The sequence below is a fragment of the Chiloscyllium plagiosum genome, chromosome 28, assembly GCF_004010195.1.
Source record: "Chiloscyllium plagiosum isolate BGI_BamShark_2017 chromosome 28, ASM401019v2, whole genome shotgun sequence".
Classification (NCBI taxonomy): domain Eukaryota; kingdom Metazoa; phylum Chordata; class Chondrichthyes; order Orectolobiformes; family Hemiscylliidae; genus Chiloscyllium; species Chiloscyllium plagiosum.
The window spans coordinates 25,279,515-25,298,956 of NC_057737.1; the positions used below are offsets into that span (position 1 = coordinate 25,279,515).

Consider the following 19,442-nt stretch of genomic DNA (forward strand, 5'->3'; position numbering starts at 1 on the left):
AAGGAGCAGAATTGTCATGTTAATTGTTTTTGAGGGAAGTTTCAAATGATATCAACTATTTGCTATTACAGCAAAAATAAATGGAAGAAAACAAAGATGGTAAAGGTAAACAATTCATTTTTTGTTGAGATCTGTTAGATTTATGTCCTATTCCAGAATACCAGTTGGTTTTTGAATGGCTGAGAAGCTGGTGCAGGGGCAAGAATTCACATTTTTGGATCATTGGGATCTCTTCAAGTTCCACCTGAATTGGAAGGGAACCAATATTCTTGCGGGGAGATTTGCTAGTTTCACCCAGGAAGCTTTAAATGAAAACGTGGGGAGAGAAGATGCTGAGGCTGGTACAGTAGATAAGGCAGAGAATGAGATAAGACTGATAAATTAAACTGCATTTAATTCAGTGTGACAGGCCTGACAGGTAAGGCAGATGAACATAGGGCACGGTTGGGAACATGAGACTTGGCTGTCAGTGCCATTACAGAAACATGGCTCTGGGATGGACAGGACTGGCAGATTGATGTTCTGGATATTGATGCTATGTGAAGAAGAGGAAGGTAAGGGGGGAGGTGGAGTGGCGTTTTTGGTTAAGAGCATTATGGTTGTACTTAGGGAGGATATTCCTGGAGATCATCCAGTGAAGTTATATGGGTGGCAGTGAAAATAAGGAAGGGAAAATCACCATGTTAGGATTGTATTATAGCCCCCCAATAGTCAGTGGGAAATTGAGAAGCAACTATTTAAGGAGATCTCAGATATCTGCATGAGTAATAGAGTTGTAATGGTGGGGGATTTTAACTTTCCAAATATAGACGGAGACTCTCATAGTGTTAAGGTCTTGGATGGGGAGGAATTTATTAAGTGAGTACAAGAACATTTCCTTATTCGGTATGTGGATGTACCTATGAGAGAAGAAGCAACACAAACTTCTCTTGGGAAATAAGTCTAGGCAAGTTACAGAGATGTCAGTGGGGGAGCACTTTGGAGCAAGTGATCATAATTCTATTATTTCTAAAGTAGTTATGGAAGAGGATAGAACTGATCAAAATGTTTAAGTTCTAAATTGGAGTAAGGCCAATTTTGACAGCATTAGACAGGAACGTTCAAAGGTTGATTGGGAGAGGCTTATTCACAGGTATAGGGACATAGGAGGCCTTTAAAAACGAGATAATCAGAGCTCAGAGACAGTATGTTCCAATTGATGTGAAGGACAAAGCTGGTAGCTAGGTATAGGGAATACTGGGTGACTAGAGAAATTGAGGTTCTGGTCAAGAAAAAGGAGGTGGCATATATTAGGTATAAACAGCTGGGATTGAGTGAATCCCTGGAGTACTGTCAGTGCAGTTGGAGTATACTTGAAGGCGTTCAGGAGGGCAGAAAAAGGACATCGCTTTGGCAAATAGGGTTAAGGAGAATCCAAAGTAATTCTGGAAGTACCTTAAGGGCAAAAGAGTAAGTAGGGAGAGAATAGGGCCCCTTAAAGATCCATGTGGCCGTCTACATGTGGAACAGGAGATGGTTGAGATACTAATCAAATGTTTCACGTCAGTATTTACTGTGAAGGAGGTCATGGAAGCCAGTGTACTTGGGAAATAAGTAGTGATGTCATGACAAGAGTTAATACTACAGAAGAGTCGTACTGCTGAAGGTCTTAAAACATACAAAGGTAGATAAATCCCCTAAACCTGATCAGTTGTTTCCCAGAACCTTATGGGAAGCGAGGGATGAGATTGCTGGGTCCCTGACTGAGATGTTTGTATAATTGACAGCCATGGGTGAGGTGCTGAAAGACTGGAGATTGGTTAATGTGGTGCCACTGTTAAAGAGAGGTGGTAAGGAAAAGCCAGGGATCTATAGACCGGTGATTCAGAAGTCAGTAATGGGTAAGTTAATGGAGGAGATTCTGAAGGACAAAATCTATATGCGTTTGGAAAGGCAATGATTAGGGATAGCATAGCTTTGCATGGGAAATTGTGTCTCACTAACTTTCTTGAGTTTTTTGAAGAGGTGATAAAGAAGGTTGATGAAGGTAGAGTGGTAACCATTGTCTGTATGGATTTCAGCAAGTATTCATCAAGATTCGACATGATACCTGATTAGTAAATATAGATCACGTGGTATCTAGGGAGAACTAGCTGATTGCTTACAGAATTGGCTCAAAGGTAGGAGACGGTGTTGATGGCGGGTTGCTTCTCAGACTGGAGGCCAGTGATCCGTGGTGTGCCACAAGGATCGCTGCTGGGTCCATTGCTTTTTGTAATTCATATAAATGATTTGGATGTGAATATGGTTACCAAGTTTGCAACTCATACCAAAAAAGACTGGACAGTGAAGATGACGACCTCTGAGCACAACGGAACTTTGATCAGATGGGCCAAGGAGTGCAGAATGAGTTTAATTTAGATAAATGAGAGATATTGTATTTTAAGGCAAACCAGGGCAGGACTTAGGCAGTTCGTGGTAGGGTCCTCACGAGTATTGTCGGACAAAGAGATCTAGGGGTGCAGGTGCATAGTTCCTTGAAAGGGGAGTCGCTGGTGACACGCTTGCCTTCATTGGTAAAAACATTGAGTACAAGAGTTGGGATGTTATTTTGCAATTGGACAGAACTTTGATGAGGCCACTTGAAGAATACTACCCACAATTCTGGTTGCACTTCTGTAGGAAGAATGTTGCACTTGAGAGGGTGCAGAAAAGATTTACAATGATGTTGCTGTGACTGGAAGGTTTGAGTTATAGGAGAGGCTGAGGCTTTTATCTCTGGAGTGTGAGAGACTGAGAGGTGACCTTATGGAGGTTTATAAACTCATGAGGTAGAGAATGTTGTGTATGTGGAACAAGCTGCCACAAAGTGGTGGAGGTGGGAGCAATTACAACATTTAAAAGGAATCTGGATAGATATATGAATAGGTGGGGTTTCGATGGATATGGGCCAAATGCTGGCAAATGGAACGAGGTCAGATTGGGATATCTGGTTAGCTTAGACAAGTTGGAACATTGGGTCTGTTTCCGTGTTGTATGACTCTATTTATGTTGATCATTCCAAGCATATGTCACCCAAACAAACAAACACAGTTTGTCTTTTTCTAGGACAGTAAGTAAATAGGTTCAAAGCCTGTCATCTACATGACTGAGCATCATTAGTCTGCAATTAATTTTTCTTTGCTGCAAAAAGTGATATGCTGTCAAATCTTTTCTTTGTACACTCATCAGGACAGATGTAAGAATACCAAGATGTAGAGGGAATAACGATTTATACTCCATCAAAAACTGTGCGCTGATCAGTTGCCAAGTGGACTTTGATCAAGGCATTGCCATGGAGAATACACCAGAGAAAAGTTAACTCAAGGCTTTTGAATTCAAAAAAAGGCCTTTACCATTAGCTTGAACAAACATTTTCACATCTCAAGTATTGGCATGCATCCTTAAGAAATTTGAGGACATAACATTTCATTTAATTTTTTTTTAAGAAGTCTTAATTTCCTATTTAAAAGTTATCATTCAGTTGCTTCTACCACTCTTTTTCGGTAACAAATGTCAGACCACAGCTCAATAAGAAATATTTCTTCTCATTTCCACTGTTACATTGCAGACTGTTTTCTTGTAACTATAAATATTGACTGCCTTTCTTATTTTGTTATCAGAGTTCATCAAGAATGAGAAACATTTCAGTGCCCAATAACTTGATTTCACTTTTTTAACAAGTGAAATTAGAGAAGTATAGAAAATGTAAGTGTCAGAGCTGTATTGGAGTTATGTGCACTTATTTATATTTTTTTTGTTGTCAATTATGGGATTTCCCTGAAGATATTCTGGGGAAATTCAATGTTTTCTATTTTGTCAAGGGAATTTTGTTCTGCCTGTTGATGATCCTTGAGAAATATTTCTCAGGCCAAGTTGAATTTGTCATTTCATTTTGTTTTGTTAAGTATCACTGTATTATGTATTCTGAGAGTGGAAATATCAGCATACGTTAAAAATAGTGTTTTCTTATTTTTATCTTACATAATTAAAATAAATGAGTAATCTCAAGACTGCAAATTTTATTGCCTTTTCATTTGCAGAATTACATAATTTAAATATTGCATCACCTAGGATTAAGCTACTGTTCCAGACTGAATCTTCAACAATCCTTTTGTATTTAATCAGACAGAAAATGTATATCACTTCAGAGAACAGTTGGCGAGCAACCAATAATAGAAAGCAATCAGTTTGATAACCTGCCAATGTGAATAATGTTTTAAAATAAAATTAATGCCAGGATTGTTGTACTCCATCTCTGACACTTGTTTTGTTCTAAAATGAGTAATTACCCCCTCCATCCCCTTCCGCCACATAAACCCCCAGTTCCAATTTCCAACTAAGATAAGGTGATTGTTGCACTCCCTTGACTAAGCAAGCATTAAGGACTCCATACACACAAACCTCTCTCCAAAAACACTTGTTCTATCCCTCAACCTCTAAATCTGCTTGGCCAGAATGCAGGTTTCTGCATTGATTTCCTGCATCCAATGTGAGTTAGGTTACAGAAACACTTAAAGGCATGCATTAGTTAATGGTATTTGCTTTTTAGTGATACTGAAATTATTTTTGCCATTTCACATTACTTATTGTTCATACTTTTCAAATCTAACCATTTAAAAAGCATTATTGTACATTAATCAGTTTAAATGTTCACTTCAACTTTTGGCCCCATTGACATCTATTTTCAGAATAAAGTCAGAACTTTAGCTGAAATTATTTTATTGTATTGCAGACTCCTATGTGATAAAGCTTAACTCTAATATCTAAAAGTATGGTTGAAAGACACAAAACACAGTGGTCATGTCTTCATGTGGAACAGAAGGGATATATGGAAATCTGGAACTTGTTTTTCCAAGGCTATTTTGACTCAAGATGTCTTCTAAATACAGTGACTTTCTCAATCCCTAGTTGGCTCATTTAGTGGAAGTGCCTCAAGGGAGTGTTAGTGAATATTTCTGGCCTGCAACCCCTGTCCTTGGAATGTAAAATTAAGAGCTTTAAGCTCATACTTGTGCTGCTTCTCATCTGGAGCATCTCACAAGAATTGGGAACAGGAGTAGGCAATTCAGCCCATTGAGCCCACTCCGCCATTTCAACTTGCTGATTTTCTTTTGATTCCACTTTCCTGCCTGCTCTCCAAAGCTCTTAAATACAGTACTGATTAAAAATCCACCTCCTTAAATGTACGCAAATTCAATTTTCCATTATCCACCACACTCTGGGGTAATAGCTTCCATGTATTCATTACTCTGAATAGTAATTTCTCCTTACCTCTGTTTTAAATCTGCTAACCCTTATCCATAAACGTTTTTTTATTCATATGTGGGATGTGGGGGGGGTCACTGGCCAGCCAACATTTATTCCCTGTCCCTCGTTGCTCTTGAGAAGGTAGAGGTGAGCTGCTGCCTTGAATCATTGCTGACACTGCTATTAATTGACCCATAATTCTATTAGGGAGGGAATTCCACGATTTTGACCCAGTGACAATGAAGGAATGGCAGTATATTTCCAAGTAAGGATGGTGAGTGGCATGGAGGGGAACTTGAAGGTGGTAGTGCTCCCATGCATCTGCTGCCCTTCTGGATGGAAGTGGTTATGGGTTTCGAAGGTGCTGTTTGAGAATCTTTGGTAAATTTCTGCATTTTTCTACCTTTTGTTCTAGTTTGCCTGATGAGAGGGAACATCCTCTCCACATCTACTTTGTCAATCTCCGTTAGCATCTTAGAAACCTCAATTATATCTCCTCTCATTCTTCTAAACTCCAGGGAGTATAGGCCTAAACCACTCAATCTCTCTTTATAAGACAAACCCTTCATCTCTGAAACCAATCTAGTGAACCTCCTCTGAATTGCGTCCAAAGAATTGTGTGTGTTAACTCTGCTTAATGGCACAGCTCTACCAAATTGTAGTAGGATTTGTGCCCAGTTTATCTTTTTTAAAATTTGATGCTGCCTGTAATGGATCATTTTTCATTCCTTTACCACAAAAATTGTAAAGTTTATTTTAATATATAAATGTTAATTAGACGCTACTAATCCACTATTTGAAATTGATGTCAAAACATTAAATAGATACTTGATGGTTGTCTTTGAGTTTTCGGCATTGCTTGACTGCGCAGTGATATACTTTGGCTAATGCAGAGGTGATCAATGGGTGGGACATAGTAAGGGTTGAGTCTGCAGTGACAATGTTTTGGGTGGTTTTGTATTTTGAGAAGATGGCGTGTGAGGGGCTATCCAAAAGTGTATTAGAGTCGTTGTGTCGAAAGGTAACACATTCATTTGATTCTTTTTGAATATCTCGTGAAATCCATTGTACACAAGGTCTACAAGAAATAATTTTTGCATTGTGTTGGCTGCTCCATAAACAGCTTTGGAATAGCATTTACAATGGGAATGTTTTCAAGAATGTCTTGTCTAAGTTAGTACTGAAGAACAAACAAATGAAAAGGCATGATACCTTTGAATGCAAGTTTTGTACATCACATGTCAATTATTTGCAAGGATGTGCAACTGAGCTAATTGTAGCAGGGAAGTCTTCACAATGTAAGCTTTTGTTTGATCTTAGAGTGATGGGAAGGGAATTCAGCATTTCTGAGCGACAGGAACTGACCATTCTTCTGAAATCTCTCTCAAAATTCATATATTCAGACATCAGGTGAGGTCCAAATGTTTTTAGCTTCTCAAAATATATGGACAAGAATCATTACTTGGTGGCAGGCATCCAAGGAATGATACTCACTAAGAAAAGATGGATGAAAATATTTAAACCTTGAGCATCACAAAGAACTACTTCAAAGATGTTGAATTTAAATATAAATTGACTTTAGTGTTAACCTTGGCTCAACAGGTACAATACTTGCATCTCAGAGTTATACAGCACAGAAACAAACTCTTCAGTTAAACTCGTCCATGCAACCCATGTTCCAAGTTCAAAAAGCACTCCAGGAATTGAATACAAATTTGAGGCTAACATTGATAAATGAGGAAATACTGTGATCTTTCAGCTGAAATATTAAACCAAGGCCTTATCTGTTCTCTCGAGACATCATGACACCTTTTCAAATAAGTGAAATTATCCATTATATACTTGCCAACAGTCATTCCCTAATTAAGATCACAAAAATAGATTGTTTAGTTCTTATTATATTGCTGTTTTTAGGAACTTACTGTGTGTAATTTGATTGCTGCCTTTTCCACATTGCAATAGTGACTATACTTCCAAAGTCTTTCTTAGAACATTAAGCCCTTTGGAATGTCTAGTGGTCATGAAAGATATTTTGGAAATATAAGTCTTTCTTTGATAAATAGCTGACAATTGAATTGTTTAAATATACCATTAAAAACCTGGATTGCAGGCCACCTGACATTTTGATCATGAAACTAGCTTAGCTGATGTCAGAATCACCTCTGACAACAAACGGCACATGTCCTATTCAACTCTACATTAAGTATAATGTCAAATAGTCTCTGGAAAGATAAATGTCTGAAATCAGCAGTGAACAGGCCTGTATTCTTGTGACTTGGTTTCTTGGCTATCCAAGAGGAACTTGGATAGCTTGAGAAATGTAGCAGTGAGAATCAAGCATTGAAATATTATCATAATCCTTTTTAGTGGTTTCATCTTCGGATCTAATGTTCAAATAATAGAGTCACCCTGTCATTCATTCAGTTGTCCACAAATCTAAACAATGTTTCCGAGCTAATCTTGAAATAGCAGAAGCAGTAATTACAATTACAGCAAAATACAATTCAATTACATTCTGTTGCTATTCAAAAAAAAATTGTCCTGCATTGACACCTTTCCTGGATTTAAAACTGAACTGCCCAGTTATGATTTTTTAATCAAGTATTTGTGATATTACATTGTCCTGTCAGAGAGGATTATACATTTTATTAGAAAGAATTGAAAAACTTTATTGCTGAAGATTGTTCTGGTTGTATTCCAACATGTTTTGAAATCACATGATCAGAAATAGCCACATGTGACTCTGGATCTTGCTAGTTTTGAATGCATGGCTAACTGTATTTTTGATTTTTGACTTTAGTTTTTCAGGATGAATTGAGTGAATCTTGAGGTATTTTTATGGGTATGCAGTCCATATTGCTGAGATCAAATCTGCTATGTTGGTAAAGATGCGAATTTCCACCAGAATCTTGGTTCTGTAGAGCCTTTGCCTCTATCACTTTTTACCCAGCGATCAACTTGCTCTGTGGAATTTATTTTCTTTGACTTCTTCCTATTGCTCCTTTATTGTCTCCACTGGCCCTAACCTGATCTCTCTTGCTTTCTAGAATGTTAATTTCTAGTCCTTGGAAATGATGTCACAATAAATGTTTTTATGAATAATATGGTGGTAATAGAAATGTGACACAGATTGTCAGACAAGACAAAGTGTTCAGAAACTGTTTGACCCAAAGCTAAGCATCAAGTGTAGCATCAAGTCTCTTGCCAAGATTGTTTATATTCATTTCAACAACTTGGGTAATCTCATCCACACTGCTGTTGAAATCCCTGTTGCTACCCTTGCTGTTTCTAGAGCTGTCAATATCTTCCTTTTTGGTTTCCCATCTTTCACAGATTATGTCTCATATAAACCTCTGACATATATTGCCTCCTTCAAACAGAAGTTAGTTGAAACCCAGCATCCCATCCCATTTCTGCAACCAAATGTAAGTTAGCATGATATACTTGAGATTGTAACCTTTATTCATCTATTGACACAAAATACTCAAAGAATGATTCACCTTGAGTCTGTTACAGGTTTATTCTTAGTGATGGTTCCTACTTGAAGACCTCTTTCGCCTTCTGTGCATTATGCTGCAAATTCTCCTCTGCCATTGTACCACCAGCTGCCCAAAACAATATTTTATTTGCTGCAGCATACTGAAATATTCAATGCTTTGCTGACAAGCTATGTTTTCTTCATATTGTATCCTGCAGATAAGTAGATGTAATGTTGTCATTCTCAGTGCTTCTGAAAAAAGAAATGTTAGGAACACTATAGGGCAGTGAACTCAAGATAAATTTTATCTTATGACCTCTTTATTTTTTTTTGAGAATTATGTTTAATTGAAATTTCATTCTGGTCAAAATGAATGGAACTAAATGCTATGTGGGGGGATGGTGTTCGTAGCGTAGAACTTCTGCTCAAGTTAACTCTGATCAATCTTAGTACTGAGAAATTCCAATTGCTCCTTAATATTCTTCTCTTTTTCTTTAGTTCATACATTTTGCTTTCCAGTTTTTGCTTGCATATATGATTACTAAGCTAACAGGCAACCAAGTTGAACAAGTGATAGAAAACTATCTCTCAAAGTTGACAATATTATGATCTTAAATCATTGTTGTGATGCTGCTAACCCAGGTTGGGAATAAAGAGGAAAGTAATTGAAAGTAATTCCGCTTGGTGGTTTTATCGCCTTGGAAGTGTCTCTGCCAGTGCCCTGCAAATAAAAATAACACCAGAGCAAATTCAATTCATAAACCATAAACAGTCCATATAATTTATTCAACCTAACTGACCCCTAGAGTAGATTTTTTTTGCCATGCCACATCATCTTTCCCAGAATATTTCATTTGTTATATGAATTGATTAGTCCTGATATTTTAGCTTCTAAATATTTGAATTGAATAGAATTGCATTGAATTGAATTAGCTTTATTGTCGCGTACTCAAAGTCACCAATTATGGCACCATCTTAGGTACAAGGTACGTGGGTACCGTTTCTTCAGTACAAGTTCTGGAAAAGGAATACAAAAATAAGGAAATAAGATGTCTAGCATTACAGATCAAAGAATAAATTAACAAATAGAGAAATAAAAAGTTTGTAACAACAGTCCTTCCAACCTAATCCACGCTGGCATATAACCTCCAGTCCGTGCTGGACCTTGACTCCAGACCATGGCAGGCTTCACCTTGAGGCCAGACAGCCACTCTGGAATTACCTCAGACCAGAAGTCCATGCTGAGGCCACACCGGGCTGGGAGACTGCCAAATATTTGGCAAACCTGGAGTTTCTTTAAGTGCAATGACAAATGTTGTTCCAGTTTAAGCCCTAAATTTGAACTGCTAGATGTGTAACTAGAAGACTGCACTATATTTTCCAATTATTTTAAACCTACAAATAAAGAAATCCACAGACAATCAGGTTTTTTGTTATAAAGAAAGTGGAATATACAATAAGTCTACAAACAATATGCATGTAAGGAACATTATGATCTATTTAGGGAACATGATTAAGGTAGACTAAGCTGAATGGATTGCAGCAACCTTCAGCATTTAAAAATAAATCCAAATAACTTGTTTCAACAGAACTACACCACAAGATTTCACACTTTAACAAAATGAATATTGTTGCAATAATGAAATTTTAGAAAAAGTCCTAAAATGGTGTATAGCTATATAGGTTATGCGCTCTTAAAAGACCCATCAGTTTTCAAGTAATTTAATTCTGTAGAAACCATTCTCAAATATGCCATAAACCTCTGGAGCATCTTCCTCAGAAGTAGAACTTTAAGTTATTATCAGAGGTAAAACTTGAATTTACAATCTCTTGAATGTGTATTTCTCAATCCCTTGTTCTGATTACTTTTTCACTACTTCCTAAAGCTAATCTACTTGTTATTTTCTTACAACTTGATGTGAGGACACTGCAGATTCTCCAATTAGCTTCAAAGTAGGCAACCTTCCAGATTTTGTGCTCATAAGATTCAAACTGAAATTTAAATCCCTCATTTGATGCAGTTGCTGGTTAAAGTAATGACTTATAGTGATTGCAGGGTAAGTCTAACTATCATTTATCTTGGCAAACTTCCGAGTTACAAATCACATGACCATGTTTTTTTTAATATTAATTCATGGGATGTGGGCGTCACTGATGAGGCCAGCAGTTATTGCTCATCCCTATTTGCCCAGAGGGCAGTTGAATGTCAGTCACATTGCTGTTGGTCTGGAGTCACATGTAAGCCAGACTAGGTAAGGATGGCATTTTCCTTCCCTGTAGGGCATCAGTGAACCAGATAGGTTTTTCTGACAATTGACACATGGTCACCATTGTACTCTTAATTTCAGATATTTAAATAATTAAAATTCTGCCATCTGCTGTGGCATGATACAGACCTAGGTCCCTGGAATCTCTGGATTAACAATCCAGCGATAATACCACTAAGCCATTATCTCACCAATATAGAAACAGAATTATGCCATTGGGCTCATTGGGTCCGCTTTGCCGTTTGATCATAAATTAATATGTTTCTCAACCCCATTCTTCTGCCTTCTCCCTGAAACCCTTGATCATTTTATCAGTCTAGCACCTATCTATCTCTGTCTTAAATACACTAAATGACTTTCCTCTACAGCCCTCTGCAGCAATGAGTTCCATAGCTTACACACCTTCTGGCCAGAGAAATTCCTTCTCCTCTCCATTCTGAAAAGTCGTCCCCTCGTTTTGAGGCTATGCCCTTGGGTCCTAGTCTCTCCTGCTAGTGGCAACATTTTCTCCTCATCCACTCTATCCAGGCTTGTCACTATTCTGTAAGTTTCAATCCGGTTCCTCCTGTAATCCTTCTAAATTCCATTGAGTACAGATCCAGAGTCCTCAATCGTCCCTTATATAACAGCCCCTTCATCCCTGGAATCATTCTGGTGAACATTTTCTGGACCTCCTCCAATGCGAGTACATCCTTCCTTAGTTACAGGGCCCAAAACTACACTGAATGTTCCAAATGCTGTTTGACCAGAACCTATACAGCCTAGACAGTACATCTCTGCTCTTTTATTTGCACCCTCTTGAAATGATTGCCAATATTGCATTTTCTTCCTAACTGCCAAGTAAATCTGCAGGTTAACCTTAAAAGATTCCTGAACTAGGACTTCCATGTCTGTTTGTGCTACAGATTTCTCTGTTTAGAAGACAGTCCGTGTTTCTATTTTTCCTAGTAAAGTGCATAACCTCACACTTTAACACATTGTATTACATCTGCCAGTTTTTCACCCATTCTCTTAGCCTGTGGTAAGAGACACCTTTATCCCTACTTTCTGCCTTCTGCCAGACAGCCTCCCCATTTCCCCTCCACTATTTGTCCCTTCATCTAGTTTTGTGTCATCCATAAACTTAGCAACAGCACCCTCACTTCCTTTGCCCCGATCATTAATGGATGACATGAATACTTGTGGTACCAATACTGATCCCTATGAAAACTCCACTAGTCACTGGCTGCCATCCTGAAAAAGATCCGTTTATCCCTACTGTCTGCCTTGTGCTAGTCAGTCAGTCCTCCATCCATGCCAGTACCTTGCCTTATTTAGCAGCCTCCTGTGCAGCATCTTTTCAAAGACTTTCTGAAAATCCAAATAGATCATGTCTACTGGCTCTCCTTTGTTCAACTTTAAGATCGAAACTGCAACTAAAAACCTGCTTCAGCAAATACCCGCATAAATTGGTGCTACCCACCTCCACACAGTGTAGCTTGCTCTGCCAATCTTCAGCTGACCTCCAGCCAATGACCGCAAGCAGACTCACCTATTTTATAGTGCCATCTCTTCTATTTTGACTTCATTTCACAAATGTATGTGACCTTTTGAGCTTCTAATTCTTCAGTTATTCTGGCTGTCACTAAAGTTCAGCATTTAATTACTTTACTTTTATAACAATCTTCACAGATAAATATTTTCTGTATATATTAACATAAACTACGAATTAGATTGTTGACTGGGATACTGTGCAGAGTTTTGGTCTCTTTGCTTAAGGAGATGATATGCTTTGGAAGCAGTTCAGAGAAAGTTCACTGGGTCTATACTTGTGATGAAAGGGTTGCCCTGTTTAAAAAAAATGAGCAGTCGGTGGACATTGGGTCATATATAATATATATAAAATACACAAAGATGTGTTGAACAAAATTTTGATTGACAAGACAGTTGAGGGTTATCAGAGTCGAAGAAAACTAGAGGTCAGGCTGTAATCCTATCATCTATGATATTGTTGAATAGCAGGGCAGGCTTGATGACCGCCATCTATTTCTTATGATAATATACTGTGTACAGCCTGGCCACTGTAGTGGCTTTGTGGACAATAATTTTACGAGTTATTTTGTTTAGTAGATTAAGAAAATACAGATTTTAGTTGTCAACACACTTTTTTTCAAATTTGATTTCGCTATTTTTCTAAATATATTTCTTGTTACATAATTATATAATTCTAATTATATAGTTATATAATTTAAAAAGCAATAATTGTTGCTGCTTTAGATTTGCTGTCATGCAGAAGAAACTATGGGATCATACACAGCTTATTCAACTAAATTAAAATATCACATTTACTCATGGACATTTAAAAAAGTCATATCATAATAGCGATCAGATTATTGGAGGTGTCTTGTCAGTACTTAATGAATTTCAGCACAAAAGCCTATTTCATTAATGTATAACGTGAATAGTTGTGGTACCAACACAGATCCCTGCGAATTGCATTAGTCACTGTCTGCCAACCTGAAAAAGACACCTTTATCCCTACTTTCTGCCTTCTGCCAGTCAGCCGATCTTGGTACCAGTATTAGATTAGATTAGATTCCCTACAGTATGGAAACAGGCCCTTCGGTCCAACAAGTTCACACCGACTCTCCGAAGAGTAACCCATCCATACACATTTCCCTATCCTATATTTACCCCTGTCACTATGGGCAATTTAGCATGGACAATTCGCCTGACCTGCACATCTTTGGATTTTGGGAGGAAACCGAAGCACCCGGAGAAGACCCACGCTGACATGGGGAGAATATGCAAATTCCATACATACAGTTGCCTGAGGTGGGAATCAAACCCGGGTCTCTGGCGCTGTGAGGCAGCAGTGCTAACTACTGAGCCACTGCGCCGCCCCATTGTATTGTAAATAACTGCTCTGTGAAAAGTGGAGACTATAATCACTTCTGCACAAAAGATTTTCATGTTTAAAAATGTAAAATATTGTTTAAATATCATTTTTTTAAACCACATTGCTGTCTGCTCAATGTTGAAAGGAAGTCACAACTTACAGAACTTGTCATCTGAAACTTAAGTGCTTTGAATAAAGCTTCTTAACCTGACTGACCTATGTGCATTAAATACTGTTGATTTGATGCAGTGTGGCTTCACAAGCTCAAATCAACTCTAAAAACACGTGAAACACTGTGGTAGCTATGGTTACTTATGTTGTTTTTAACTCTTCTTGAGTTCCACTTTTCAGAACATGCTTGAATTTTTTTCACTTCTTCAACCCAAGTGTCAAGAGCTAGGCCAGCTTTTATTGTCCACCTTTGTTTCCCTTTGAGAAGATGGTAACAACTGTGTGGTTTGTTAGGCCATTTCAGGGAGCAGTTAAGAACCAAGTGGATCACTGTGCATCTGGGCTGGCAAATAGCCCAATCAGGGTAATGATAACATATTTTCCCTGCATCAAGGGCAGTAGCAAGCCAGTAACGTCATTCTAACTGATGCTGTTTTTTTTAAAATTACGTATTTATTTAATTAACTGAAACTCTGCAACTGTCTTGTGAGGTTTGGACTTGTGACTCTGGACCATTTGTCTGAACCTCTTGGATTGCTGGTCCAGTTACTTTACCTTTCTATGAAAGTAATAATGATTACTTTGTATATTTTGTACATTCAATTCTAGTTTTACATTTTGCTTTCCATTTAGGGTGAAAAGGTAAACTATGAGAAGTTCAAGAACTGGCTCCTTCAGAATAAGGATGCTTTCACATTTGCTCGATGGCTGCTGTCAGGGGGAGTATGTGTCACTCTTACTGATGATAGTGATACACCTACCTTCTATCAAACACTGGCTGGAGTCACTCATTGTAAGTATTTTTTGACATAGTGATTTTCTGAAGTCTAATGATGTGCAAGTACATTGACCCCTTACATTGAGGATATTTTTTTTCTGTGGAGAATTACTATCTGTATTCTCCCAAACTTTGAATACTATCTGTACTTACTGCGGGGCAAGCCATGGAAGCTAGTGAATCAGGGAAATAGATAGTGATATCTTGAGAAGAGTCCACATTACAGAAGACAAGGTACATAGAACATTACAGCGCAGTACAGGCTTTTCGGGCCTCGATGTTGCGCCGACCTGTCATACCAATCTGAAGCCCATCTAACCTACACTATTCCATGTACATCCATATGCTTGTCCAATGACCAATTAAATGTACTTAAAGTTGGCGAATCTACTACCGTTGCAGGCAAAGCATTCCGTACCCTTACTACTCTGAGTAAAGAAACTACCTCTGACATCTGTCCTATATCTGTCACCCCTCAGTTTAAAGCTGTGCCCGCTCGTGCTCGCCGCCACCATTCTTGGAAAAAGGCTCTCCCTGTCCACCCTATCTAACCCTCTGCTTATCTTATATGTCTCTATTAAGTCACCTCTCAACCTTCTTCTCTCTAACGAAAACAGCCTCCAGTCCCTCAGCCTTTCCTCGTAAGACCTTCCCTCCATAACAGGCAACATCCTAGTAAATCTCCTCTGCCCCCTTTCCAAAGCTTCCACATCCTTCTTATAATGTGGTGACCAGAAATGTACACAATACTCCAAGTGCGGCCGCACCAGAGTTTTGTACAGCTGTAGCATAACCTCATGGTTCCGGAACTCGATCCCTCTATTAATAAAAGCTACAACACTGTATGCCTTCTTAACAACCCTGTCAACTTTCAAGGATCTGTGTACCTGGACACCGAGATCTCTCTGCTCATCTACACTACCAAGAATCTTACCATTAGCCCAGTACTTTGCATTCCGGTTAATCCGACCAAAGTGAATCACCTCACACTTGTCTGCATTAAACTCAATTTGCCACCTCTCAGCCCAGCTCTGCAGCTTATCTATGTCTCTCTGTAACCTACAACATCCTTCGTCACTATCCACAACTCCACCGACCTTAGTGTCGTCTGCAATTGGTGGTCTTAAAACTTGTAAAGTGAGATAAATCCCTGGGACCTGATCAGATGTATCCCAGGACATTGTGGGAAGCTAGAGAAGAAATTAGGGGGCCCCCCAGCAGAGAGATTGTATTATTGATTACCACAAATGAGGTGTCGGATGATGTGGAGGGTGGCTAATGTTGTGTTATTATTTAAAAGCTGCAAGGAAAAGCTACAGGATTACACATCAGTGAGCCTACTGTCAGTTGGGATAAATTATTGGAGGGGCTTCTGAGAGACAGCATCCACATGCATATGGAAAGACAAGGATTGATTAGGGATAGTCAGCATGCTTTGCACGTGGGAAATCATGTCTCACAAACTTAAGTTTCTTCGAAGAACAGACCAAGAAGATAGATGAAGGCAGACCAGTAGACTTTGCCTACACTGATTTTAGCAAGGCCTTGACAAGGTTCCACGTAGTAGACCAGTTAGTAAGGATCATATTGTATAGGATCCAAAATAAGCGAACCAATTGGATACAAAATCAATTTCACGGTAGAAAACAGATGGTTGTGGGAGAGGGTTTTCATTCAGATTGGAGGCTTGTGGCCTTTTGTGGTATAAGGATTGGTGCTGAGTTCACTATCTTTCAATGAGAATGTCAGAGGCATGATTAATAAGTTTACAGATGACACCAAAATTAATGATGGCATATACCATGAAGAAGGTTATCCAAGATTACAGTGGGATCTTGATCAACTGGGCCAATGGGCACATATGGAGTTTGTTTTAGACAAATGCGAGGTGTTGCATTTTGAAAAGACAAATCAGGGCAGACTAACATAAATAATGGTATGCCCCGAGGGAGTGTTGTCGAACAGAGAGATGTAGGGATGCAGATACATGTTCCTTGAAAGTGGGGTAAAAGGTAGACTGGGTGGTGAAGAAGGCCTTTGGCACACTTGCTTTCATTGATCAGAGCATTGAGTGCAGAATTTGGGACATCATATTATGATTATACAAAACATTAGCGAGGACACATTTGGAGTACTGCATACATTTCTGGTCACTATGTATAAGAAGGTTGTGACTAAACTGGAAAGGGTGATAAAAAAGATTTACAAGGATGTTACCAAGATTGGCGTTTGAGTTATAAGGAAAGGATGGATAGGCTGGGAGTTTTTTTTCCTCGACCATAGGAGGCTGAGAGGTGAGCCTGTAGAAGTTCATGTATTCCTGAGGGGCATAGATAAAGTGAATAGCCAAGGTATTTTTCCCCAGGGTAGCCAAGTCCAAAACTAGAGGGCATAGGTTTAAGTTGAATGGGGAAAGATTTGAGAGACCAGAGGGGCAACTTTTCCACAGAAGGTCGTGTGTATATGGAACAAGGTGCTGCAGGAAGTGGTAGAGGTAAATACAGTTACAACATTTGAAAACAAAATTGGAGAAGTACATGGATAGGAAAGTTTAAAGTGATATGGACCAAAGGGACTAGTTCACTTTAGGAAACCTGGTCGTCATGGACGAGTTGGGTTGAAGGTTCTGTTTCTGGGCTGTATGACTCTCTTACAACTCTGTTTTTGAAGTGATAGCCTTCATTAAAATCAACAGGTAGGACATGTATATTGATTTAAAAACATTTTATTCCTGCTGTTTACTGTTTTCTGTAGTTTTCACCTCAGCAAACAGCTAGCTTACAGGATGTCAGCACCTGTTCATTAATACAAGAAAATGTGACTAGGCTAGTTAGCCTAAGGAAGGGTTATAAAATTTCCCCACTAGTGACATCAGAAGTGTGTGTTTGAACGTGGGTGTATTGCCCAGTATCTACTTCTCCTGGGTGCCTTTCACTTCCCATTAGTGATATCACTGAAGCATGACATTGGTGTGCTGATCACGGAGTTATTTAAAGCTCAATGCTGCTTGCCACCAGATGAATGTAAAATGTAAAATTTAAGCATCTGACAACCCTGGTAAAATATAGACATTCTACTTTTCAGTTATTTGTGATATTCGTAGTTTTATTTTCACAAAGAATAAGTGTAAACTGATGAGTGGAAAGATTTTGCTTTCAGAAAATAACGTTTCTTTGTGTTGTTGAAAGAATGCAAGATTTTATAGACTCTAGCATTAGAAACTACTTTCTAAATAAAATTGAATATTCAGTATAACCTTAACAGCTTTAATCAGTACATGTTTGGTAGTCATAGAAACCCTACAGTGTGGAAGAAGTCCAGTCTGCACCAACCCTCCAAACAGCATCCCACCCAGACCCAGCCCTCCATTGTATCTGTAACCCCACATCTACCCTATCTAATCCACCTAGCCGATGCATTTCTGAACACATCAGACCGTTTCAGCATGGCCAATGCACGTAACCTGCACATCTTTGGAATCCTTTAATTGATTATGTTTTTGGTTTTGCAAGTGACTTTTATTCTTCATCATGTTTTTTTTAATTTGCTAGAAGTTGAGTCACTTGAAATATTGAACGACTTTTTAAGTATAAAAAAAAACTAATTAAAATGCAAAATCCGTATTAATCCAAAAAAGGTTTGAACGTTCAAAAGTAGCTTGTGCTGTTACACTTTTATACATAATTTGTTTCACTCAAAGCTGTTGCAATTTCTTTGACCTTAGCAGGCAAGTTTATTTTAAGGAAATCTGGTAGTTAAATGGCTCATCAATTAAGTCGGAGTTTGGACATAAAAATGGAGATTTAGGAGGAGCTACCCCAATGCATTTCAGATTTAAAAAAAGGTAGCAATAGATTTCAGGAGGATGTAGAGCTCTAGAAATTCATAAACTTTGGAATTCTACTTCAGAAGGTGGCAAATGCAAAGAGTGCTATTGAATAATTTTGAGACAGTGGTTGATAGATTCTTAATGGGCAAGGAAATCACAGATTATTGGCATTATTGTGAGTGCAGAATTGAGAATACAAGCAGATTAATTGTAATCTTACTGAATGGCAGAACATGCGTGAAGGATCAAATGGCCTGCTTCTCCTAATTGCTATGTTTTTGTAGATAAGCTGATACAGTGGGCAAACAAATGACAAATGAAATTCAAATGCAGCAAAGCCTGAGGTGATACATTTTAATAGGAAAAATGAGAAAAGGCAATACATGTGGAGTGGTAAAATTTAAAATAGACCACAGAAAGAATGGCCATTGGTTGTGCATAATAATTTAAGGAGAAAATGAGGTCTGCAGATGCTGGAGATCAGAGCTGAAAATGTGTTGCTGGAACAGCGCAGCAGGTCAGGCAGCATCCAGGGAACAGGAGAATCGACGTTTCAGGCATAAACCCTTCTTCAGGAATGAGGAAAGTGTGTCCAGCAGGCTAAGATAAAAGGTAGGGAGGACGGACTTGGGGGAGGGGCGTCGGAAATGCGATAGGTGGAAAGAGGTCAAGTAGGGCTAGGCTTTAAGGTCAGGATTATGATTAAGGTTAGGGTTGGGATGAGGGTAGGGTTAGGATGAGGTTCAGAGTTAGGATTAGGGTTAAGTATAGGA

The 19,442-nt window shown here is 38.6% G+C and overlaps 1 protein-coding gene across 4 annotated transcripts in view; it reads left to right on the top strand.

Moving 5' to 3' along the window:
- usp32 (ubiquitin specific peptidase 32) overlaps positions 1-19,442 on the top strand; it is a 200,992-nt gene that overhangs the window by 94,940 nt on the left and 86,610 nt on the right. For all 4 annotated transcript variants that reach the window (XM_043718522.1, XM_043718523.1, XM_043718524.1 and 1 more), the window contains one exon: positions 14,696-14,855. In XM_043718522.1, the coding sequence (XP_043574457.1) occupies positions 14,696-14,855 (160 nt within the window). The remainder of the gene's footprint in view (positions 1-14,695; positions 14,856-19,442) is intronic.